Source organism: Zeus faber (genome assembly GCF_960531495.2).
Source record: "Zeus faber genome assembly, chromosome: 1".
NCBI lineage: Eukaryota > Metazoa > Chordata > Actinopteri > Zeiformes > Zeidae > Zeus > Zeus faber.
Genome location: NC_137193.1, coordinates 50,013,866 through 50,041,061, shown reverse-complemented (window position 1 = coordinate 50,041,061; position 27,196 = coordinate 50,013,866). Strand labels below are relative to the sequence as shown.

Below are 27,196 nucleotides of genomic sequence, written 5' to 3'. Positions count from 1 at the left end.
CTGTTCACAATGAAGCGCTCATCAGTGTGGGATGTGGCCAAAGGACGTCCACTTCTTTGCCTTTCTGTCACTCTTCCAGTCTCTGTATCTCTGTTGGAACCTGCTGATGACACTCTGTGACACTCTAAGCTTAGTGGCCACTTCCCTCTGAGAACATCCTGTTTGAAGCCTCGCAACGGCGAGGTACTGTTGATCTGTTGAAGGTGTCGTCTTGGTCTCATGATGTCAAAATGTGAACAGCATGATGAAGAGGACTTGTTTAAATACCAATTCTAATTGAACCAGGAAATGTATTGGTCGATTCATGGATCAAACACCTGTTGTGAATTTTGCCGTTCAGCTCCTTGTTAGAGAACAGCAAGTTGTGCAAAAAGTACTGAAACATTGAACAGTTGGACATGTGCATTCAAAAGTTTAGAGAAGGTCAAATTAAGTTCACCTGTAAAGATTATAGTGCATTTTAGGTTCATCCTGAAATTTCACCTGAAAGCCGAATATCCCTAACTTTTTGTGAGTAGCGTATATTGGGACTGACCTTGACAACTGGATTTTTTGGCTCCTTTATAACAAATTGCTTTTGTAATTACTTTTCATAACAGTACATTATTTTAATTTAAAAAATATTTAAATACGTGTTATTATTTGAAATTACTACTGTATTGTCATTTTTTACAATACAATTGTAAAATTCAGTTTAATAGATTACTATATTGTAATGCAGACAGCATTTATGTACCTTAATATTAATTTGGAATTAGAATTATTATTGAATAATTTGTCAAGATCACAAACACTTTCTGCCTCAGTTTACATTTAGTTACAGGAAAATGTTTATACATGACATTTATTACAAAAAAGTTTAATTTTTTATTTTAAAGTATATTTTGTCATTGTTTTAACTTGTCCTGTTGCATTGAAGTACATCCGGAGTCTGACGGTAGATGGTGTATCTCGTATCAATTAATTATGACATCAGTTATGACCCATTCATATAGATTTACAATAGCAGTCTAACTTACGTAATTTTTTTTGTAAAGTTGAGTGGAGTTTTTTATTTGGATATTTGGATTTTCAATAAGTTAAGTGGGTAAGTACATTTACAATACATTTCAGTGTTTTCGTGGGAAGCGCTGACAACATTTTAAGGATTAAAAAAAAAAGTATTAATTGGGTAAAGGTAATGTGGACCAAGGATTTAAAATATCAATCTAACATATCTACTAATAACTACCAGGTAAGAAGCTGTACAAATATACACATAAATCAATAGTTTGGTACCGTCTTCAAACTACAAAGTGGCCGAGTCCACGGTGCTCACTGGACACTGGTCCAATTGGACATTGTCAATCGGAAAATGTATAATTTATAATTTATAGTAAATAATATGACGACGTCATAACTTAGCTTACTTTAAATCTCATCTCATTAATCTTAGAACGAGACGTGTGATGTGTCAGTGAACCAAGACCAACTGAATATTTTGGGTCAAATTTGTTCAGTTTTTCACTAATATCTGCTCCATATATGGATCGATTTGGATGAAATTTAAACCACGAGATCCTTGTGACAGTGGTTTAAACGACCCCTCGAACATGTTTGTAGCTTATGCCGAAGTATGTGTTTCAGATAGTTTTAGCCGGTTTGGGCATATTTCAGCGTCAGAACTGGCTCGTCTGTGTTAAAATCGCTCAATTTTTAGGTTGGTTTTTTGCTGCCATAATATCTGCTTCATATTTGGATCGATTTGGATGAAAATTCCCCCACGAGATCTTTGTGACAGCGCGGTTTAAACAAGACATAAAGCGTGTTTGTGTGTAATGCGGAAGTTGGTGTTCCACATATTTTTAGGCTTCAAAATTCTGAGAATTCTTTCCTGAACAATAACGACAAGGGCTGCTGAACAATAATAAGTGTGCTGAAGAATAATTAGTTCTTTCTAATAATTATATTATACTTGAACCTGCTGTGTTCTGCACACACTACGAGTATCGGTTGCGCACGGTGGAAATGCAGGCGTAAAATATAATATTAAGATGGCCAAACATAGGCCATCATAATAAGAATAATATAAACGCATACATACGGCAATTAAATCTAAACTATATAAAAAAAATTTTTTTTAAAGATTTTCCCTAACAAAGACTTTACTTCGACTTACATGTCATGTTGCCAAGTGTAGGTGGGCTTATGCCATAGCTGTCAACCCCCCGGGATTCTCTCGTATTTTACTCTTCTTTTCTGCTGTCCTTCAGGTTGTTTATTTCCCGTAAATTATAAATGTCCTGTATTTTTAACCTTTCTAAAAAAAGGTAAAAAAGGAAGAAAAAGCGGGTTGGCACGGTGCCGCCCATCTCCGCATCCCCATTACCCAGTTTCTCCAAACAAAATCAAAAATAACGGTGTGTTTTTATTGTAGATTAATTTATTTGAATTGAATAAAATCTGACCGGAGCCGGTCCGATCTAGTTGTCACTTCAATCACAAGCCATTATCTGTGAACAATGATGTGCAAGCCTCATGCCCAGTCATAAATAATGCATTCCAGCTGATGGCTGTTGGGGTTAGGGTGGGATGTGTGTGCTTTTGTCAGTCTTACATGGCCCAGCCTCACTGTTTCAATTTTGTTTTTTGTTCTTTTTTTTTTGTCACAAAGGGGATGTAAAACCTAAAAATTTAATTTTACAGTCAATGACTATATAATTTAATTCATAATGTTAAGGACAGAATTGTACTTCATCCACTATTCCTGCTGCCGTTTTGCTTTGTCATTTTTCTCTATCATAGGGTATGTTGAGCTTTGCGAACAAATCATACTCAACGGTGGAGCACAAATACACTTTTCATTCCGTTGATGTATTTCTCTCAAATCAAGAAGCTGAATCAGATTGTTACTGATAAATATCTTACTAATATTACTGTAATACATGGAGGACAATAGCTATGGAATATTTATAGCATTTTTATTTTTTATTTTTTTTATTTTTTATTATGATACCAAAGTTTCTTTCTAACCGCAGTCTTGCATAATTAATCGTCCCTTTGGCCTTGAAATTCATAATGACGTGTCCTTTTAATTTTATCTTTTCAAGCTACATACATACAAGATGTCTAGTAGGTGCGTCTTTACTCATCAGTCTGGCTAGATGACCAGTTGCAGCTAGAATACTCTAGGATTTGGTTGTTGGCTTTTGTTTCTTAGCTATAAAGCGCTCAGCGCTTCCGGACTCCAGCTACATAATGGAGACCTCCAGACTATTGCACCCTGCTACTCAACGCCAAAGGCACCTGATAGTGCAGCTCGGCTCTCGATGACAGCGCACTCTATTTAATTACTTTTTTGTCAAGTAGGATGCACCCAGCTGTTAGCCACCTAGTAGAGATGCTTGCAGCGTACGGAGGAGGTTATTGGTCTATATTTAGTTCCTGCTACGAGTGGACCAGAGTGCTAGCTCTCCCACAGATGGAGGTTACGTCAACTCTCCATTACAGGTTTTCAGTTTTGTTTTGCATTCAGTGAGTGGAAATGAAGACATAAAGGCCAGTGGAGGTGTAGTAAAAACAGGATGCTGGCTGTGGCTCACATTTATACACACACACACACACACACACACACACACACTTACAATTTGACCTGAGAAATTTACTACCGACTACCTGGCATCCAAGCTTTTTATTTCCAGCTTAACAGTTGCTATTGTTAGGAACATTATTTTTGACTGAGCATTTGCACACTCTCCTATTCCAGCTGCTGTTGCTTAAAATAGCTATTTGGTCCTCCTTTAAATAGACTATTTCAGAAGTATTTGTTTTTAAATCAATAAACTGTTCTTGCTGTTCGTACCGACACCTCAACCTGCTTGGTCATAATATCCCCATTAATTAGTCTTAAGTTTTAATAGAGGTACACACATACAAATATGATCAAACTTGTTTTTCTTTGTTTTCTTAGAAATCTCATTATGTGAGTAGAAAGTGACACACACCTTCATTGTAAATGAGGCACCATCTCTCTATTAGTCTCCAGCGTCCAGCGCTTTGAGAGGAGAGGGGCAGAGATGTACTTTTAATGCCTGCACGTGGCAGCAGGTTGTCCTTGAACCCAGTTCTCTCCTGTTGGAGTCGGATGGTATATAAAGCTGACTCTCAGTACCCACTAGAATAGCAATATGGAATTTACTATAATTTCAATCAGGTAAATTTACAAAATATAAATGTACATTGCACTTGCAATGTACACTGGCTTATGAATACCCCATTTTTTTTTTTTTAAACGTGTGCATGTGAAAGTGCGCATTATATTGAAATATATGCCTGCATACCATCAGTCAAAATGTTTTAATGAAACCGCCGCTGTCATTTTAGACATCAGACCATGAGAAATATTTGGCCTAATTGCTTGTTGATGATCTTCTCATTAAGTCCAATGACATTAATCACATTATGACCATATCTACTTCATGCTGATGTATTACCACTGAGATGATGTTGGACGACTAAACTGTAAAATTTCATTGGATAAATTATGTTTATTAAGAATGAGAATGATGATTATATAAGTATTTTGCCCTGGATAAATAATTTGAATATTTAAATAATTAAATCATTAAAGATGATAAAAATAATAAAATGAATTACATATAAGAAGAAGAAGAAGGGAAAAAAGTAGCAGGAACTAAATAATTAATCACCGTCCAGCGGTTGACATTATACTGTAGCTCACTTTCTCCGGCCACTCCTCAATATATTTTATTTTCATGTTTTTTACCACAATTGAATCCTTTTCCTTCCACCTATAAAGGGGAGCTTTATATAACGTCATTTGTTCTCTTTATCCTATCACGCAGAATTCCTCCTTTCCGCTGATTCATTTCCCCTTGTGGATTTTAAAGGGCAGCTAGGATTAATGTAATTTTTGAATCAAGCTGTGACAGAACAGGGGGAGGTGACTGTGTGTGTGTGTGTGTGTCTGTCTGTCTGTCTGTCTCCAGAGGTGAGACGACAGTCAGTCAAAAATAAACATGCGCGATAAATGAGCCTTTTGTCTAGCTTGTGCCCTTACTGTTTCTGTTTCACCTACACTGAATGAGAGCTGACACTCACCTACACTGAACTTAATCATAACATGGCCTCCTTTTGCATTTGTAGCCATACTGTCCACTTTTTTTTGTGTTTAATTTTTTGTGTGTGCGCGCTCCCTTAGGTAAAGCGATAAGTGGTTAGTCAGTGCGCAGAGGCCCTAATGAGGCAACCTTCAACTTATCCTCTTCTTTTGCTTTCCTCTCATTCTGTCACTTTGTCTCCCCCCTCTCTGTCAATCTGTCTGATTACAGGAAGAAATCCACAAAATGGGATGAGATGAATATCCTGGCCACGTACCATCCACCGGATAAAGACTACGGCCTGATGAAGATCGATGAGCCAAGCACGCCTTACAACAGGTACAGTATGTGGCTTCACACCTCTCCAGCCAGGTTTAACCAAGAGACAGACAGATATAGGTGAATGTTTGAGTAATGTTTAGAAACAGAATGATTCAGATATGATCTGACTTAAAACTTAATCTTTCTGAAAGAGGAAACCGAGTCAATACCTGTGTGGCTTGGCCAGAAGATCCCAAGAACATTTCACAAATCTCTCTTGATGACAGGGGGGGGGGGGGGAAATCACGATCGGGAACAAGTACCATAATGTAAACTAAGGACATGGTGGGGAAAAAAAACAAACTATGACTTATAAAACGACACAGCAGTTAAAATAATAATAAAAATAAAGATATATAGATTACATTAGCCCTTGCTTGTAGGTGTGTTTGGGTGCGGGAGTCTCAGCAGGTAGGGGCTGCAATCTAATATGGTTGCACTGCAGAAAGGTCGCCCTTGTTACAGATATTGCTGCCCTTCTCCACTTCTTACTCACTGCCCTTCACCTCACCCTGTCCTGTGTTCATTCCTCCCTTCTCTCATCTGGTCTACTCTCTCTCTCTTTTGCTCCACCTCCTTCACTCACCAACCTTTCCCCCTCTTCTCACTCTTTGCTCTCTCTCTCTCTCTCTCTCTCTCTCTCTCTCTCTCTCTCTCTCTCTCTCTCTCTCTCTCTCTCTCTCTCTCAGGATGGTGGGGGAGGATGAGGAGGAGGAGGGAGCTCTAAGCGATTCTGAAGGCCACAGTTCGCTCACAGCCGACGACCTCGCCTCCAAGTAAGAACCTCAGTGTCGAGACGTGGCGATGGATCCAGTACAATTTGACCAAACCCATGTTTATTTGAATGCCACTTACGCCTTTATTATTATTTTTTATGTATGTTGTTCATTTTATGACCGATTAGTGCTTGTTTGTCTACTTTTTAATCTGTTTTTGTGAACGGTTACCCGAGTGGGTCACTGTGGCGGTTTCGCCTGCCACGTGCCACCCGAGTGGCATATTCAGGGCCCTCCGGCACAGAGACACAGATGATGGGGTTAAGAAAACACAGTTCATTGTAGAGGGTGGGCTAGTTGGAATAAGTCCAGGAGCAAATGGACATGTGTCATGACAAGGGCTCCTCTCCTGAGTGTGTGTGGGGATTGGGGTTTTACCTTTTGCTCATTAGACCAACCTACCAACCTGGCTGCTCAAACCACACCATTCCCCACATCACAGACCTTTACACCAAACTGAGGCCAGGGAGAATTCCCCCCCCTCCCAGCTGCAGCGCGAAGCAGCTGTTCAGTTGCAGCCTCAGAGCTGTCGCATGCTGCCAGCAGCAGCGACGCACGTCCCAATCTCCGCCCTAATCTACCTACTCTGGGTTTCACCCACTGCTTCTCAGAACCAAGCCGAATCCACGCCATGCACACAACAACACAGCCTGTCTGTACGGTGGACCTGACACGTTCCACGCACGTACGACTGAATCCTTATGTCATTTACCCGAGTTTTGTGTATCTGTAAACACACATTGTATTTACCGCTGCTGCTGCCGCTAATCTGCTCTCAGAGTTCAGTGCTGCTACTTATACAGCTCTTCTCTGAGCATTACAGCATTTTTATGACCACTACTATTGTTCAATGCAGGACAGGCCCTGCTACTGTTATGTAGGTAGGTAGGTAGGTAGGCACTTTATTCATCCCTAAAGATAAATTGCTATGTCCCAGCAGCTCACATCAACACAATGGGTGAAATTATAATAATGCAGTACAATATAAAAATAGGACAAATAATGTTAATCATTTATAATAATTCATACTTAAAACAAAGAAAATACATTTATTTTCTTGTTTAGAAGTTGTTTATCAATTTTAATTTAGAAGTCTTTATATGGTATTATCAAGCTAGTGTGGCAGACTGAGAGCTCTTTTATGGACATTAATGGGAGGCCAAGAAAGTGTATTCGCTTTAGGCTTCTGTGCTTGCGTAACTTAAAGTGCATTGTTGAGTGAATGAACGGATGAGTGTGTGTGGGTCGAGCAGCAGAGAGGTGGAGAATGGTGTTCAGCTGCCGGGTTGGGAGTCAATTAGCTGCCTCTACATTACACCCACAGCGAGTGCATCCTATTGTTTTACCTTGGGATATTACACCAGCTGCCCTCTTCTCTCTGTCCTCCGTCTCCCTTTGAACCTTTCTCCTGTCTTTTCCTTCCTGTCTTCACATCCTATTGTATGGAGCAAACATCAGCTTTTACTGCGCTCTAATGATTTTGTGCTTCTCTCTTTCTGCTGTTTCGATAACTGTCTACTGTGTAGACTAAATCCTTATTGGTTCTTTTTCTGCTTCGTATACTTTTGGCGGTCTTTTGAGTTTTGTGGAGTCCTGTCATCAAAGCAGATTTTTCAAAAAAAAAGACAGACATTGTCAACTTTTCCGTGCGACAAAAGTGTGCTCATGTCTTGTGCTAAATAACACACGGCAATGTTGGTACAGCATCCCTATCCTGACTCGATAAGCGCCTTTGAAGATGGATGAATGGAGTATTGGCGCAGCCCTTTACTGTAGGAAGTCAGTGGAGTGAAAACTGAAGGATCCCATTAGTGATGTGTGTTTGAGTGCGTGCAGGCAGCATGGAGTGGGAGCATAAATGGAAGCTGGCCGTGGGGCAGCCGCCTCGCTGCCCACTACTCTCCACTTGTACGTGCCCCGACGGCAACATCTGGTTTTCTCCACACAGACAGTTTATCTTTACAGATGTCCTTTTTTCCAGTTCAATCAATTGCATAATTCTCTCCGTAGAAAATTGAGAAGAAAGAGAGGGCTGATAATCTGTCAGTTTCACGAGTGTGTATCTAAGAAAAGCATCATTTTGGGAATTCTCTAGTCGTCTCATTCTCTCTCTCTCTCTCTCTCTCTCAGGCTAGCAGCAGCAGACGGTGTAGCGCCGCGGTTCATGAGGGAGGAAGAGGAGAGCAGTGAGGAGGAGGAAGAGGAGCTTAGTCCTGAAGAGCAAGGTGCATTTCCCTTTAGTTTTTGTGTGCAGTTCCCTCAGAATGTATTCACACTGCACTGTTGACCTTTGACTTTTCACTGACCCATATCCCCATAGTTCACCCTAAATATAGCTGCCAGCACACTAAGCACAGACCATTCCAATTGAGCAAGGTCCATTTTGGCTCCAGACCCGTGTTTTCTCTCTGCCCTATATTTCTGTCTGTAATGTCCAGAGTGCTCTCGGGACATCATCTCTCCTTCCCCACACTCTGAGCTGCTGTGCAGAGACTGTCTAATCACTCCAACTGTCTTACTGTTGTGGAGGTGTACGGCGGGTGACAGATCGGGGTTTCTATAGAAAGTTGGTTTCCGCCTGGATTATGCTTCCGCGAAGATAGGCCTAAACGTCCCTGTGGACCTACACTGCAAAGGGGTACCCGTAGACTCACATACACACCTCCCAAATCTCCACAACCCATTTGGCAGTCCTGGGTGTCAAACAAGTTGATTGGTTGAATTGTCCAATTTTACGTCAGGAGGCGGATTCGAAACGAAAAGGACAATGGAGCTGATATAAATTTCTTGTCAAACTTCATCCGCAAGGCGCTCTTTTATTTGCATATCCATATTTTGTGTTCTCAAGTTGTCAAATACAGTTTTTCTTCTATGTTTTCCGTACATTGTGGTTCACCAAATGTGACACTGCCCCCGGTGGCCACGTTATGTTATACACAATCCATACAAGTATAAAGCACAAACGTCTCCGAACGACACCTGTGCACGTTTGCTTACGTGCAGACGGAGAAGCAGAATCCAGCCGTTAGACCTGAAAGCTCCAAGCTCCAGAATGTTCAGCAAGCCATTTGTCCCTTTAAAAATTCAACACGGTTTGTCCTGCCTTTTATAACTAGGCTAGTTTAAGAAACACTATAGTTGAATATTGTAGTTAGGCTTTTTGATGATTCACTTATAATCAGTCAATACAAAACAATAGTGTATATTTTATTAGGTATTTATCGTTCTGTAACCCCTCCTTCTCCTCTCACTCTACATCCACTGATACGACACACAAATGTGGCCGTGATGTTAACATATAAAACGTGAGATGGACCGATCAGTGTGAGATATCAGATATTTCCGATTCTGTGCTGGTCAAATTTACACACCCGATACAGTGCTCATGTACTGTACCGGTAAAAATGTTTCAATACTCAAACCTGATAACAATGTAATGTGTAGTTGACGCTCACAAAAGAGAGAGAAATAAAATGTTGGCTGCTTGGAGGTACTTTAAGGTAAATGATGTTCGATTATTGTTGCATAGTGAATGATGAACAATAATAAACACACAGTGTCAAAATCAGCAATCTCACTATTATTGTAACTGAAAATTGCAGTGGTAATCTATATGTGCAGCGGTCTTATCACGTGGGTGTGATCAGATCACATGATGTATTTGTCATTGACATACAGCAGATATACCCAATGAGACCAAATGATAAGAAAACTTTATTTCTCTGATCATGGATTTAAACTCAAAATGATCGGATGACAATGTAAAATATATTTAATAGTCATTGTTTTATTATGAACATACAAATTAATGAATTAGGGAACTGGCCACAATCTGAATCGGCAGGTCAGACTTGTAAAAAAATCAGAAATCAAAGCGGCCAAGAAAATTGCAGTCGGTCCATCTCTAGTTGGTAAACATGTTTGGTAACTTTTCAAGATGATGCATTTCAAGGGGTTTATCCTAATGAGCCTAATGTGTATACTGTATATAGTTAGTCGTAGTATCTTGCATACGCAGTGATTAGCCTTGTTATGAGACGGCCACAGTATGATTAACTGATGGAGTCAGTCATTTAGCTGTAGTAACTCAAACACCACAGACTCCCTGTTACACTATTGTGGTACTCAAAATATTTTCCCAAGGTTGGCAGGTCTGTAGGCCTCATCACACTGCTTTTGAAGTAAACACAATTCATTCTTTTGTTTAATGATTTTTCCCCTGATCCTCTAGAAAGACTTGAATATTAAAGTTAATGGGAACACTGTTTACAAATAAATGTTGTTCGAGTGCAGCATGGTTATGGGCTTTACCTAAAAGAGACCTCTGACTACTCTCTGCATTCCTGTGTTTTGGTAGTTTCCCTTGAACATTAAGCTGCTGGTGATCATTGTGAGCACAGTTCATGGGCTCCTATATTTGTTATTTGGTTGGTGTCTTATGAAGAAAGACACCTCCGCTGCTGCCGCCTTCACTCATATAAATAATTCTGACTCTTTGGATAAACTGCTCCTCTCCCCACAGCAAAGAAGAAACAGTTCCAGATGATGAGGAAGATGCATTACAACGAAGGCCTGAACATCAAGCTAGCACGCCAGCTCATTGCCAACGAGCTGGAGGATGAGGACGAGGATGAGGACGAGGATGAAGATGAGGAGATGAGAGACGACACGGAGGAGGCCAGGGAGGGGCCGACGGAGGAAGCCGAGGAGACAGAGGACATCAGCGTCGACCCCCCGCAGGAAGGTGAGTGATGGAAGGAGCTGATAGGTCCCATATAGCAGCACATTTGTATAATATATAATTGTATAATGCGTTGATGGATACTTTATTGATCCCCAGAGGGAAATTGCAATGTCCCAGCAGCTCACATTAAAACAAGGCAGTAATAATAACAGCAACCATAGAATTAAAGTATGAAAAAGAAAGTGGCAATATATGGACAAAAGTATACATACTGTACACGATAGAAATATGGCAGGATAATGTAAATTAAACCTTAAACTTTTAAGCAGTACCTCAAGAAAAACCTCAGGAACGTAAGCAGTAAAAAATAATTGTAAAAGGTGTAAAACACCTCTGTATGAACAAATTCACACTTCTGCTTGTTTTACAAATGTTGGTCTTTTATCTCTTTTTTATGGAGTTATGCGGCGTTCAGATGGAACACGGTTGACAGGAACGGGATAACGGCACTTTCTGAACGGCACGGGGGGTAGGGGGGAAAAGAAAGGAGCGGATGAGAGGTACGACGGCAAAACCAAGCAAGCGTGACGAAATGTGGCTACTTTGATGACTCCAATAAAATATATGAAACTAAATTATTTTGTGTCTGTAACTATATATAAGAATTTGAGTAATGCATGTAGCCATGAAAATGCAGCTCACTATTAATATTTTATTGCAAACGGAAATGAATGTTAAACTCCCTCCAAAATGTATTGTCATTCATTCATTTCCAACATGGACAGTGAAGGGGGAAATGCCCCACACTTGATCTGCCATGTTGCTCACGCTTTCTACATGTCAGTACGGTAGCTACGTCACATCTGGCTCTAATTCCGTTGCCGAGGACAGCAAAAAGTTAAAATATTTTAACTTTGAGGGCAAATGGCGTGTACGGTTGCCGGTGTTCAATGCCGTACTGCCGTCATGCTCTGTTCACTAACATGACATCCGGTTTGCCGTCTCCCGTAATCCATGTGAATGTGGCACAAGTCTGAAAGAATTATTGGATGTTCACTCTGAAGCGCTGTAACCCCCACGATGTGTAGGACACGTTTCCTTGTTAGTGTTTTGGACGTACACAAACGACTATTTGAACAATTTGAGCTTTGACTTTTCTCTTCTTCCATCTCTCTCTCTCTGTCCGTCTTGCGTCTCCTCCTCTTCCCAGTTGTCTCGCTGGACTCTTAAGAGGGTTGAGGTTGGTTTATGATCCAGACAGACGGACACCGTTGGGCCATACAGCGAACAACCCCTTCACAACCCGTCATACAACATCCACTCCACAGCCACTATCACGACTCCTGCAAACGCTGCAAAAATAGTGTTCTCGTTTTACCAGACTTTTAAATTTTTTTCTTTTTCGTTTAACTTCTGGACACCGCTCAGAAGTAAAGTCGCTCCGACGTGGCTGACGACCTCCTCTGTTGCCAAGAATCCCCTCGCTGCCCTCTGCTACGCCGACCCCGGAAGAAGCTCCCCGCCCCTCTTTTTTTTTAGGAGCGTTCGTCGGACAGCAGGCGCTCCAGTCCTCCGCCCCTTAAGGATGCGACGGGAGACCCCACAGATCTTTTCAAAGGCTCACGCTGGACATTAAAAATGACAGGTGTGGTTGTAGTTGATGAGATTAGATGTGTTTATGTTTCGATATTATTGTTTTCCTTTTTTTCCCCCCCACATGTGTACATTCATGGCAGAAAGTGATAACTTGGAAGAAGAAAATCTCAATTGGTCGTCATTATTTCTCATTATTCTCCATGTGCACCCTGATAATGAGGTGAAATAATGTTAGCTGGTTGTGATATAGTGTCATAACAGTATTAATTATCTATATCATTACAAATGGTCCGTCTGATTATGCAATAGCTGCAGACCAAATTATACTTCACAAGCTATTTCAGCTCTCTGTACATGTATATGAGGGAAGGACTGATACTATATATATATTTTTCTTTTTCCGGAGCACTCACTTTCGGGTCCTTGCCGACACCGATATGAGTACCTTTTTAACAATGCGTCAATTTTTCTCATGACCATAAAGGTGAGATCACTGGTGAGATTTTGGAAGTTACTGTGTGTTAATTCATTTTCAGTAATAAATTTATTAATTGTTATATTCAAACCGAATCAGAACAGGAATGAATCCAAGTTGTGTTGGCGTATATGAGCATACAATCAGACCCATAGAATATTTTTTGTGAATTTTTCTTTTAATATAACCTGGATTTGGTTTAAAAAAACAAAAACAAATGGATACCTACAGTACGATACCAACCCCAAAAAAAAGGGTTATTAAATGAATATATAGAGTTAATCTATACCATGCATCTTGCTGTGTAACAAGTATGGTTTCTTGGTTAAAATCTGGCTTGGTCATGTGACGGTATATGTCTTGTTATTGCAGTATAACTTATTTCACCCAAAAACATGGCACGTGTTTCTCTTCCTTTATTATGGAACATCACACCAAACTGTTGGCAACTCTGGCGGTTTAAATAATACTGCCTACACTCTCAGAGCACGATGCAAGACCTTTTCTGAATGCAAGTGGGTCTGTAAATTCAATGCGGATCACCTTGTCCAAGAAGCCATTATTGTTCACGAAATGTGCGCTTTAAAGAAGAATACGCAGATGTCACCGCTGTCCCTAATAGTGTGCTTTTATTTTATTTGTATTTATTTTAAATTTTTTAATGACTGAAGTCATTCAATAAATTGTCTGAAAGATGTTATATTCCATAGGAGGAGAACGACACTGTCTAATCTCTGTATTTCTCTGTAATTCTACTGGCACCTCGATGTTTGGCTCCCTATCATGAGATCTGCAGAGTTTTAATCTTGGTGATGGCGTGTGCTACTGACAAATGGGGACGAGTCCTTGTGAAACCAGCTCCCATCTGTGAACAACTACGATCTCTTACAGACACACTCCGCTGTGGATCTTCCTAATAAAGGATTAAGCAGATTATTTTTTTTGTTAATGAACGTTAATGTGCCATTGTGTATATTACAATGGTAACGTATTTACTGCTGTTTAAATCATCGCAACCTAACCAGAAGATATTTGACCGGTAGAAACTACATTTTCGTGTGTGTCGTCCTCTGCACAAAGGTTTGTTAAATGTAGAAAAGGGTCGTTTGGAATCTGTCAGAGCTGCAGGGGTTGGTTGGAACAATCATATTGTCCGACTCTTCAAACAAGGAGAGTCCCTTTGGAATGTTCAAAGGGACTCCCAAGTTAGGACCGGTCTCCTGTCAAGGTCTCTACAATGTGCCTGTGTTTCCCTCCCTGGGGCCCTGTGTTTGGCCCACATCTGGTTGTGTCTTAACAGAGGAGCTTGGAAGTGTTCTGAGAAAGTCTTTTTCAGTGCTACTGACCCCCTCCCCACCTCCCCAATTTCTATTTGGGAAATATTTACTTAAAGAGGATTTAACCTGCAGTATATGTTGTGATTTTTCTTTTCCTCTCCTCAAGCCTCTCCGAAACATGCAGGTCTGTATGTGAGGTTGATTTTTGGAAATTAACCGGCTTACAATTGACGTTAAGGGGTGAAAAGCAGGTGTTTTACACGCGTTATATTTGATTTTGCTGTAAATACACTGTCATATTAGGATATTAAAAAGAATAATTGACAATTAAATGGTGACGCAGTGAAGGAGTTGATGTCAAATTCCAAAACTAGGGATTTTTGGAATGGACAAGGTAGAAGACCCTAAAATGACCTCAAGTGATTGTTTTAAGTGTGTGTGTGTGTGTGTGTGTGTGACAAAGTGTGAACGTCTATCGTAGAATGCTGCAAATGTCCATTTCAAACAGCGGTGTGGTTATCTTATGATTAGGACGCATTTATTTTTATTTTTTGCATGTTTTAATTTTTCACCTGCGCCAATACAACCTTCATTCTAGGGCAACTGCGGCTGGTCACTTAACAAATTCTTTGTTAAATGAGCTTTGCAGCCTCAAAACATCAACAATATTTCTGTTGGTTCCGCAGTTTTCTATAGTTTTCTAATTGTGTAATCGCAGTTTCCCTTCCTGGTGCATTCCCTGAACACTCACTCACCTGTTTCCGAAATGCTTTTATTCAACCTGCGCTTAGTGCCCCGAGAGTCTAGAAAGTATTAAACCAAAATGATACAAGTATTGAAACAACTTCAATCGCTCCTATATTTAGCATTTCATTTAGTTCCAAATATTAATTCTGCTACAAAAAGTTCCGTTCTGTTCAAATAACAGAATGTTTACGTATATTGGAGCGTTGTTTGGGGGGGGAAAAAATAATGAAACTAAAATTACAAATTGATATGGAATACATTGCCTTCCATCCTTTGTGCCTCCTCAGTGACGCACAGATAATGGATCTGCTTTAGTTAATAGTTCTCTTCTCCTGGTCCTCGGGACACTAAACTTGTGAACAGCAAGAGATGATCTTTGCTAAAACAGAGTGTGTTTTGCTTTCTCATTTTAAACAAAAGGACAATATTGTCCCAAACGTTAATGCTCATCTGATGGTGGTATTTACTGGGCAACGTGCCTCTGTATCTACTGTATGTACGTGTGTGTAAAATTAATGGGCTACAATCATTTCTCCTTGTGTCGTTCCATTGCTTTTATTTGCTACTTTTGATTTTCAAAAACGACCATGTTTTGACTTGTTTTCAGTAGATGGCAGGAAAACAGACTGACCTATGTCCTTTAAGTGTCTTGGTCTAAAGAAATGTTTAATTCATGTTTTGGTTTTTTTTCTTTGCATGTTCTTAATCCTAAGGATGTGTTTTTTGGTTTCCTTTTATTAAACTGTTAAATTAATGTATCTTGGAGTTTGTGTGTGAGAGAGAGAGAGAGAGAGAGAGCTGGATGTGCACCCTGTGAGAATTACTGGAACAGAGGCGGAAACAAGGGGGTTAATAACTCGGGAAAACGTTTGGGTTGCGCTGCAACTCTGGGCCACTCGACAATAAAGCCCACCCCCCAGTATATACACTATACTGGGTCTCTGCCTGTCACACGTCCTCTGACATACTCGCCGAGTATATCAGACAATAAATCATTTTTTACTTTCTACCAAACTGATTTTGTGAACGATCAACTGATCAATGTGCGCGGGCTCAATAATTGACTTTGATTTTGATTACAATTCCAAGCGGTCGCCACCGGGCGGCAGTCCAACAGTACACATCAGCCTTGCTGGATTTACAGCGCGAAGCAACTTTTGATGACAGAAGGGTAGTGAATCGCCGCAGCATTACGGTGCGGTAAGTGCACGCCAAGGTTGAATCCAAGACATGACGAACGCAGATGCTTCTGGCGTTTATATTGCAACTGCGATGGGTACAATGTGCGTAATGAAGCGTCATTCTCAGTATACAGCGCTCGGCCGATGCCGCGTTCAAAGAGACCTCGGAAATCCTCACTTCCGAGCTCCACACCCGCAGTAATCGTGTGTTTGTTTGGTAGCTTGTGGATTTCCATAAGCTACAAATCGTGTTTTAACATAGTATAAAACTACAGTAAAAGTACAAACAACTACAGTACAAAAAAAAAAACATTAAAAGGGACCTTTGTCGACGAATCCCGATTTACAAACCGCCGCGCCGCGGCACATTCCAGGAGGTGTGGTTTTTCCGAGGTTTGAGCCGCGCGCGAGACGCGGCACGGGGATGAGCCCCGTGATTGGCTGGGGCCGCCGCGGCGTGCGCTGGTATTTTCGAAGGACCCGGAAGCGCCGTGCGAGCCCGGCCGCGTCACGCCAGCCCGCGTCGAGGAAGCGAAGAAGCGAAGACGCGCCGCTCCCTCCGCTCCCTCCGGCTGCGGTCACCGAGCGCCCCGCTCCCGCTCCCGACTTCCCGAGACCTTCACCTCCGTTGCTTATGAAGCCGGGCTTCCGACGGTTTTATTATTATTATTAATATTATTATTTATTTTTTTTAGCCTTTATGGTGGTGGCGTCGCATTTGTTTTTTTTTTCTTTAGATTTGTTGCAAGCTAGTCGCGCCGGCTAGCTGGCCAGCACTGCGCCAGACGGAGGACCGGACTGTCCGGAGCAAGAGCGGCTCCCCCTCCCGCATTGAGAGCTGAAGCCGCCGTCTCGTCCCACGGTCCGTCTCGGTGAATTGAACTTTTAGGAGGAGGAGGAGGAGGAGGAGGAGGAGGAGGGGGCGAAAAATAAAAAATAAAAAATGAAGATTACGGTGGAATTCGAGGACTGTTTAAAGGACTCCCCGCGGTTCAGGTGAGTCGTGGGAACGTTGGCTTTGTTATTCTACGTTGTGTTTATTTGTGTCCGTGCAGTGAGCAGCTTGCGGCTCGCTAAGCTAATCGGCAGGAGCGCTTGACCACTTTGCTATTTTGGTCTTTTAAGAAATCCAGGGCCACGACAGGGGCTGGGTAGTGGCTTAAGGAAAGCCCCTGTCAGCGGACAAGTCACGGAGAGCTAGCCTACCTGCACCTTTAGTGGTTGATAATGCATATAAACATATTCATTATGAAGGTTTTTCTTTCTTTTAAAAGTCTCACTTTGTGCCCATACTCCTCTTTGGCCACTGTGGGAAAATATTGAAGGCTGCTGTTGTTGTGCATGTTGCTGATTCCTCACATTTTTCCAAATATTGCATAAGACCTTCTGGTCCGTTCAAGTGGTCAGTTGCTTTCTGTTAAGGGAATACAACGACGTATCACCCCGTTCAGCCACAGTGACCACTGCTAAACAACTACCCCCCGCCCCCTCAGCAAAAAATAGTCAAGACCTTCTAAATCTCTCCAGCCGATTAAGAGTTTTGAAGAGAAAACGTTATTAAATAATCATGCCTGCCAAGGTCGCTACATTTACCAGCTTTTGATGACTAAGCTAAATGCTCTGAACGTTGTCAGAGATCCCGATTGGGTCTCTAGTGCCATAACTTTGTTTTCTTTAAAACAAATGTTGATTATTATTTTTTATTTTTTTTCTGTCCCTCTTCGGATGTTGGGTTTTTCAAAGAAATCTGAGAAAGTACCTCCCCGGTCCCTCCCTCTGCAACATCCTCTCTAGCAAAACTAGGAACAGATGTTAAAAAGTTTTTTGTGGAAAATGAAGGGTTTATTTATATATATATATATATAACAGCCTAAATAAATGAGGACATTTCCTTGAGGATGAGTGTGGACTGAACAAAGGGAAAACTCCCAGGCTTTTTGGCTTGAAGTTATGCAAAAGTAAAAAGGCCAGGGCTTTTATAGACTTTGTTTGGGATTTTAACAAATTGGATGAACACCCGTACACCAGTGGTATTCAAACTTATTTGCCAAGCCTCCTCCTCCTCCTCCTAAGTAAGAAGTAAGACTGAGCTTGTTTGCCTCCTTTATTACATATGCACTGTAAAACAAAACATTTGCAATCTAGCACCCATGCATGCAGGGATGAACTGGGGCCATCAAACTACCCTGGCATTTGCAACATACGCCCAAATTTTGAACTAAAAGGCAACGTCAGTTGCTGACATGAAAAGCAAGAGATAAAACAATTCACCCTGACTAGAAAGGAAAAATTCTGAACTCGGACAAAATACACAGGCAACCAACACAAACTACATAAGTATTGACCTTTTCTTAATAAGAGCCACCCAATGAACTGTATATTCCTTTTTTTTTTTTTTTTTTTTAATGGTAAACTCAACCTAATAATCCATTCTAAGCAGCCCGAACAGCCTGTGGTTCGCTGGCAGCCTTTCTGGCATGTGCTCACCTTGCCAGATGGCCAGTTTGTCCTCGCTTGCTTTCATATTGTTTTATTTTTTAGCCTGAATCTAATTAGGAAAGTTTTCCAATTTATGCTCATGTGTGAGTCATTTAAGGTTCCGCACAGCCTCTGCACCCCCATGACCTTGGACCTTCAAAGACAATCATCACTCAGTCATTTGACCTCAAAGTCTGCTATGGTCCTTTGTGGGTCAGGACTCACCGAGGACACTTAAAACAACACAGTTTTCCATTTTGACCACTTTAGTCAAATTTTTCCTCCCCCATTCAGTTATCTTTGGCACAGAGGAGGATCGAGATCAGATGCAGGGAGAAAAATGGATAAAAACATTGAACGCACACTAGTGTGGAACAACTGTAGCATGCTCAACATCTGTTTCCATTTTGGTGTTTGCCTTTAACTTTTTGCCAGAGAATATGGGGCCCCCAAATGTGGACAGGGTTGTTTTCAAGTGGTAGTTGGGCGCATCTCATATTCCTTTTTTTTATTTTTTATTTTTCATTTTTTTTTCTCTCTCTCGTTCCTCTCATCCCCATTTTAGATGGGAAGCTATCTGTGGTGACAAGCTGTGCTTTCAGCAAGGGGGTGGGGGTGTGCTTCAGTACAAGAATTGTGTATTTCGCCGTCAGTCAGTGCCTTGTAGCCCTAGTTTTCCCATTGAAGGGTAGTTTTTGTAATAGGTCCCTGGAGTTTTAACTGGGCTCCTCTTCAAGTATATAGTCTTCGCTCCCTGCTGCTGCAGGGAAGCAGGTATACTTGCTAATTTTTTTTTTTTGTTTGTTTGTTTTTTAAACCTTTCCTGTCAGCATGCTGGGCATACAACACAGAGTATTTTTATGCCATTGCATCGAGGACAGAGTTATTCTGCAAGTGGAGTTCAAGTTCTCAACCTGCATTGCAACTCTTTATTAATTCTTTAATCATCAAGAACTGCTGCAATAACTCTGTCCTGTGGACGCCCTGTAGGAAGACAAGAGCATAGTTTTTTGATATACAGAACCTCCACCAATCCCCCTCTTTGAACTATTTTACCATGTTTGGGTCTATACAAGAGGGGGAGAATCACCATGGTTGAGACAAATAAACATAAAACCAAACAACCTATACATGGAAAAACATGAACATCAGACGTGTCGAAAAAACAGAGTTAAGTCCATGAAAACAGGAACAGCAATTGGGCACTCGGCCTCTTTCTGTCATAGTTGTGGCAGTAAATGAGGAAGAAAAGGAGAGGGATGTAACCAGGAGGGTGTTGGGGTGTGATCAAAGTGTGTGTGTGTGTGTGTGTGTGTGTGTGTGTGTGTGTGTGTGTGTGTGCGTGTGTGCGTGTGCGTGTGTAAGTGATGTGTGTGCATGTGAAGTGTCTAGCGGTGGGTGTACGGGACTTTGTTTCTGGAGTATAAGATCGGTTTTATATCGCAGTGGAAAAGGCCCCGAAGCCACCCCTGAGTTCCGCAGTTGTATGGACACCTCAGAACCGCAGAAAAACCATGAGCACCCCGCCACAGAAGACCCCCAGCCCGCGGAGCAACACCTATGCCCGGCCCCGAGGAGCATAACCTAGTCCCAGAGAGTGCGAGGAGACCCCGCACCCCTGAGGCGCACACATACAACCCACCCCCATGTGCAAGCACAAGACACAGCAGGCACCAGGCACGGGCCAAAGGTCCGGAGCCAGGTCCTGCGCTGACAAACAGACACCCCACCCGAAATGCCCGCTCTGCAGGTGAGACGGCGGGATGAGGCCAGCCCCACCACGACCGACCAGACAGCCCATCCAGCCGCGAGCCACGAGCACCCATCCACGTAGTCGAGTGTGTTTAGGATGTCAGGCCCCCCCACCCTGCCGACGCCAACAGGCTGGCAGATATATGGGCCCTCCAACGGCACCTGCTGCAGAGAAGCCATGCAGTGGGAGCAAAGGCCGATAGCCGCCCCCCGCACCCCAACCCACACCCCCAACAACAAGCTGCCCAGAAAGCACCCGGCAGTGCTCTCAGAAGCCCCGCCGGGTCAGGGCATGCCATAAACCACCAGGCACAAGCCGCCAGGACTCGAGCCCAGCCGACACGGGGCCCACCCAACCACGCCCCCACACCAACCCGCCAGTCACTCGCAGACCATGGTCTGCTGGAGTGTTGTCCGGAGTAAGATTTGTGTGCGAGTGTATGTGTTATATATGTGTAAACTTATGAGTGGTATTAACATTTCGGGACAGACCAGAAGCACGTCAGGGCAGGAGCGTGAAGGGCAAGATGGCAGCTGCTCCTCACATCTCCACACATATAGCTTGTCCTGCAAACCTAATTTTGGTGTTAATTTTGTAATTAAGTTTGAAATTACAATAAATATTTTTGATATTTACATTTACATACATACAACACACACAAGTCTTGTGTGTTGATCAGAGTTGTGATTCACCCCTGGGCCACACCAGAAGGGAAACGTCACCGTCGTGAAAGCATCCCGTCATTTGTCGATTGGTCAGTTCACACAGGATCTGTCTTCATTCGGTCTACAATGCGCTGCTCTACCGAAAAAACAGCACTCTCCTGACTTTCTATCACTGACACTACTAATTGTGGAATGAATCAACATTTAATGGGTTAAATTTAATCTTTGGTTTCTTTTTCAACACTTCATTTTTTTCACATTTCGAGTATGCGTGTTTACACCGCGTTCCAAATAATTATGCAAATGGTATTTTTTTCTGATTTTCCTAAATAGTCGATGCAAATGACAGTCAGTATAATTTTCAAGTCTCAACCGTTAGGGTATAATTCAAACGTTATTGAATAAACCTCCCAATGATAACAGTATTTTTTTCAAAAATAAAAAACTCAAAATGCACTGTTCCAAATCTTTATGCACAACAGAGTTTCAAAACATTTTATAGGTTGTAAAGAACTGAAAATGGTCATTTGTTGAATGTGCAGCATTAGGAGGTCATATTTACTGAAATCAAAAGCTATTTCAATCAAAAACATCTTAACAGGCCAAGTTACATGTTAACATAGGACCCCTTCTTTGATATCACCTTCACAATTCTTGCATCCATTGAACTTGTGAGTTTTTGGAGAGTTTCTGCTTGAGTTTCTTTGCAGGATGTCAGAATAGCCTCCCAGAGCTGCTGTTCTGATGCAAACTGCCTCCCACCCTCATAGATCTTTTGCTTGAGGATGCCTCAAAGGTTCTCAATAGGGTTGAGGTCAGGGGAGGATGGGGCCACACCTTGAGTTTCTCTCCTTTTATGCCCGTAGCAGCCAATGACATGAATGAGGTATTCTTTGCAGCATGAGATGGTGCATTGTCATGCATGAAAATTATTTTGCTACGGAAGGCATGCTTCTTCTTTTTGTACCATGGAAGAAAGTGGTCAGTCAGAAACTCTATTCTCTCTAGTCAGAAACTCCACTCTCTACTTTGCCAAGGTCATTTTCACACCTTCAGGGACCCTAAAGGGGCCTACCAGCTCTCTCCCCATGATTCCGGCCCAAAACATGACTCCGCCACCTCCTTGCTGACGTTGCAGCCTTGTTGGGACATGGTGGCCATCCACCAACCATCCACTACACCATCAATCTGGACCATCCAGGGTTGCACGGCACTCATTTGTAAACAAGACTGTTTGAAAATGAGTCTTCATGTATTTCTGGGCCCACTGCAACCGTTTCTGCTTGTGAGCATTGGTTAGGGGTGGCCCAATAGTAAGTTTATGCACAACTGCAAGCCTCTGGAGGATCCTACACCTTGAGGTTTGCAGGACTCCAGAGGCACCAGCAGCTTCAAAAACAGGTTTGCTGCTTTGTAATGGCATTTTAGCAGCTGCTCTCTTAATCCGATGAATTTGTCCGGCAGAAACCTTCCTCATTATGCCTTTATCTGCACAAACCCGTCTGTGCTCTGAATCAGCCACAAATCTCTTCACAGTACGATGATCAAGTTTAAGTTTTCGTGAAACATCTAATGTTTTCATACCTTGTCCAAGGCATTGCACTATTTGACGCTTTTCGGCAGCAGAGAGATCTTTTTTCTTTCCAATATTGCTTGAAACCTGTGGACTGCTTAATAATGTGGAACATTCTTTCTTAAGTAGTTTTCCTTTAATTGGGCTCACCTGACAAACTAATTATCACAGTTGTCTAAGATTAATTTCAGTGATCCAAAGAGCCCTGAGACATACCATCCATGAGTTTAATTGAAAAGCAAAAAATTAAATGTTTGACACTTAAAGCCAATTTGCATAATAATTTGGAACGTGGTGTATAGCTGGATTAGTTTGTGAGATTAGCGTTCATTGTTTGTATGCAGAGATTCATACGACGCCTGGGGCCAGGTGCCTGACTGAAATAACGCAAATACAACTTCAGCTGCCTGGCCAGTTGCCTGACTAAAATAACACAAATACAACTGGAATATAATGCCAATTCCAGAACAACTTCCTTCCTTTGCCTGAGTGTAATATTTATTTTCGTGCAGGAATGATAATATTTTCTATACATAAGTGAGGTTTAATTTGTTGCGGTAAAAAGTAATCCACTTCAGGTCTGCGCATCGGCGATTGTATATATGTTGTTGATGCATACCAGGCTTGGTAATTAAATATGTTCACTAAATCCATCTTTTGAATGGACCTCTATGGGAATCTGTGCTCCAGTTAAAGCTTTGTGACCAGAAAAATAGAGCCGAGGCGTTAAAAAGAGAGGGGTTTAGGAGCCTCACGGCATGCTGCTTATGCGATGCTGACGCTTCTGCTTGGTGTGACCTTCCATATTGATTAACATGGCAGCGTATCTGAAGCACTTTTGTGGCGCTGACGTGTCGCTTCTGGTGTGGACCAGGGTTAAAGGTTTGGGCAGGCTGCCGACGATTTTCAGATTTCAAATTGGGGCATGCCATTCTTAAGTTTGGGAATGGCTGCCCTAGATAATAAGGTTTACCATAGCAAAAATGTCAACCTTTCTCATATGGCTCACTATCTGCCTGAACAGAAAGGGTATCCATGATAATGTTCATTTTTTTTCTTCAATTAGCATAACTGTAGTCCTGCTCTTTGTCATGTCTTTACAGTCAAATTAATCATGTTAACATGACTTAAATTGCTTTTGCTGATACTTGCACTCAGTGGAGTGCCATTGAATGAAGTTATTGCACAAATGTGATCCACCGCGGACTTCAGGTACATTTGGTGGCTTTTGACTTTTCTATGCATCATTTGAAAGTGAAGAATCAGAGCTTCAAAACAAGCTGTCACTTGTGCAAATCAAGCAAATATTTTTAAAGCAAAGACTTGTTAATGACAAGGGTGTGTCAAAGTGTGTTTGTGAGATAATCACATTCAAAGTTTTCCCCCACACTTTGCTTCATTCAGCCAGCTCCCAGAATGCAAATGGTTGGAGGACCAACAAAGCCGCATGGCTACTTGTCACATGACCACTTGACTCCCTGCTGAATGGGGACTTGATACCCTGCTGAATGGGGCAATTTCTGCATCGTTCTTGGGTTTTAAGGGAATATTGAACAGTGTCATTGACACACATCTTTTGTTTTTAAAAAGGCTTTTATTTAACAGTTAGAATATACATTTTTTAATTATTATTAGGATTATTATTATTAATTATTTAGGAGTTTGAAAGTGCGGACAACACAACAAAATGTAGAGTGTCAATAATATGAGTATTTAATATATAAATGTGCGTATGCAAAATATCTTCAAAGTTCTTGGAGTTATATCGGCTAAGCCCAACCCTACCCTAGCTACACTCTGAGAGTCTGTTTGGGGCTAGCTCGTTTCATTTTATTTTCGCCCCTGGCTGCATTTGCAGGTAAACATGAGAATCTTGTCCATTGCTACTTAATCATGATCTGCATCACCAACCTCAACGGACTTCATCACCTCAACTTCTTCCGTTGTAACAACAACGGGCGTATTGTCGGTCTACTCCGTTGGTTCTTGAACATTTTCTTTTTCATCGTCACATATCGGTTGAAATCCGCTGTTTGAAATGTTCTCTAAGTCTGGGATAACACAGGTATCAGATTCAGCATCGCTGTCGGAGAACTGACCATCATTGGGGAAAAAAGTCCAGTACACGCTGCTTACGCTGACTTGGGTCTATCGCACTGTTCAGATTAAGGTCCGCGGTATGATTTAGATATTCCAGCACCCGCTTCTGGTAATCAATAACAACACAGAGATGATGTTTTCACAGACAAGTGAAACTGGATCCTAGTCTTGTTAACGGAAGTGACGCCAGCATTACTTCTTGTTTGGTATATGTTAGTGTACGCCCCCTACACAATAATGTCTTTGTGTTTATGTAAAAGTACTACGATTGAAAGGTTATCAAAATGGTTTCACATTGTGACTTCACATCACATGGGACGGCCGCTTTAAAGGAAACGATCCATCGGCGTTGTTCAGCGCTATTCAGCGTCTCGGTAAGTGAACTGTTTCCCCATGTAATCTAACGGGATATTTAACTCCACGGTTTAACATTGTTCTACTATTTATTAATCAATCAAACTCATACAATGCAGGTTTTGCTGCAGTGGGTCACAAAAGACTTCACGCACTATTTTTCCTGAGTCACTGAAGATCACTGGCAGTGTCGAACACAATGCGTAGAGCACAATGCCTTGATTAGGGGTGCTGATAATGATAATGATAAGACCTAATTTAAGTCCCTTTCACACATGCAGTCTTTCCCAGCAATGTTCCAGAACCCTTCCTGCATGGGGTCATGTGTGAATGGGAGCAGGGATCAATGTACCTGGAAATCTGTTCCGGCAATTTCCCACCTCAAGATCTGCCGTACTGGCATTTCTGGGAAAATGCCGGTACGGCTCTGTTGTGAATGGAAGCAGTAACATTGCCAGAATAAGCATGTAAAGTAGGGGTGGAACTGAATATGATATTGGCAAAGCAAATTTTTACGAATATTTATTTTGTACAAATAAGAAAAAAACGAAAGTTCCTTCTCCAGAGGCAAAGGGTGTAGGACAGATTGAAAATGATGACATTGATTTAATATGAATGGGTTAGGGCTATTGCTTTGGAATGGGGTCTCTGTCAGCGGAGGGTACAGAGACCGTCCTTGAGGGGCAGGGAGATGGAAGCGAAGCGCTGGTCTAAAAACCAAACCGATTGTGTTACCTAGTCTTGCGTGATATTAGACACCTCTTGTGAGCATCACGTAATGTTTCTGTTCCCACATAGATGACTGTTGCGGACACATAACATAATGTTTGCACGACTTACTAGTGTAACATCACATGATCAATTTTTAGACCAGCGCTTCGCTCGGTCGCTGGAAACGCACTGAGCTCCTCCATTAAGTTAACAAAACAAAAGAAAAACCACCGATGGAATCAGCACATCTGGTTATCTGATATATTCGTCCAATTGCCCAAGCCTAGTCTGTATTTCATTATTTTTATTTATTTATTACTGCCTAATGTAATCTCGGCATCATTGCAAATGACGGCTACCCTCAATTGTATTCCAGATAATTTAAATAAAGGCTGAGTGAATGAATGAATGCTAAGCTTGCTTTAGGTTACTTTATGCTGCAGTGCATTTCCTTTTATTCGGCCATTAATCAAGTCAATTGAGCACTAAATACATGAGCAGAGTCAGCACTGTATGAAGCAGCGATACGATAGATACTGTATATACCATTGAATATCAGGAATTATGTGATCAGGACTGATCAGGACTAGATCTGCCGCTTAAAAACATTGGCTTTGATATTCAGTTTTGCCTGTTTCTGATACATTTGTCACTCCACCATTTACTGTGGCTGTCAGCCAATCAACACTCATTAACTTCTCCCAGTAGTTTATTTTAGAAAGTGTAGCCAGCAGTGAAACAGTAAAAGGGACTTGTTAACTTTTATATGGAGGGACCGATCATTATAGCTGTGATGGTGGCAGTGGTGTGTGTGAGGCCAGTAGTTTGTTTCCTGCCTTGATTTGGGTGTGTCTTTGTGCAGTAGGGCTAAAGAGGCCATAGCCCATTGTGTAGACATCATGTTGATGTTTTCCTCCAGGATTGGCTTCCTAGTAACTGTAGCTATATCACTCTGAAGGACTGAGTCTGGTCTCCCCTTCAGTGATTCAATTTCTCTGCCAAAACCTTTTCTCTCCACTTGTCTATATTTACAGTCAAAAGAAATGCTTTTCTGAAGTGGAAGCTTATTTTTAGACCTTTTTTTATTTTTTCCAGCATTTTGTTCAGCAGTTCTCAGAATGTATGCTTAATCTGCTGCTTAGCTCCTTCAGCCACTTTGTAAAAGTAAATAGAGAATTACTGTTTTTTTGTACATGTTAATTAGCTGAATGCACGTACATGTCCATAGCCTGGAGAGAGGAAAGTCATAATTTGCCAATACCCAGAGGTCTTATTCAAGCCTTCCTTTGAATAAATGACCTCATCTTGTTAATGTTATTCCCTGGAAGTGTGCCTCTCATAGTGGGTTTCACTACAGTGGGACTCTCCACCCACCTTCCTATAACAACAACCCCCCACTCTCTAAC

At 41.7% G+C, this 27,196-nt stretch overlaps 2 protein-coding genes across 5 annotated transcripts in view; both read left to right on the top strand.

Moving 5' to 3' along the window:
* ppp1r2 (protein phosphatase 1, regulatory (inhibitor) subunit 2) overlaps positions 1-15,733 on the top strand; it is a 31,123-nt gene extending 15,390 nt beyond the window's left edge. For 2 of the 3 annotated variants that reach the window (XR_013844441.1, XR_013844442.1), the window contains 6 exons: positions 5,331-5,438; positions 6,110-6,196; positions 8,327-8,421; positions 10,719-10,940; positions 11,341-11,440; positions 12,091-15,733. Coding sequence is in view for 1 of the 3 variants with exons in the window: in XM_080011707.1 (XP_079867833.1) it covers positions 5,331-5,438; positions 6,110-6,196; positions 8,327-8,421; positions 10,719-10,940; positions 12,091-12,110 (532 nt within the window). In the remaining 2 variants the exon portion in view is untranslated. The remainder of the gene's footprint in view (positions 1-5,330; positions 5,439-6,109; positions 6,197-8,326; positions 8,422-10,718; positions 10,941-11,340; positions 11,441-12,090) is intronic. The other variant, XM_080011707.1, reaches the window with a different exon arrangement.
* Positions 15,734-17,075: 1,342 nt separating this feature from the next.
* The window catches only part of LOC307236353 (arf-GAP with coiled-coil, ANK repeat and PH domain-containing protein 2-like), a 62,335-nt gene continuing 52,214 nt past the window's right edge, over positions 17,076-27,196 (top strand). For both annotated transcript variants that reach the window (XM_080008740.1, XM_080008741.1), the window contains exon 1: positions 17,076-17,152. In XM_080008740.1, coding sequence (XP_079864866.1) covers positions 17,100-17,152 — 53 coding nt within the window. In that variant the 5' untranslated portion in view covers positions 17,076-17,099. The remainder of the gene's footprint in view (positions 17,153-27,196) is intronic.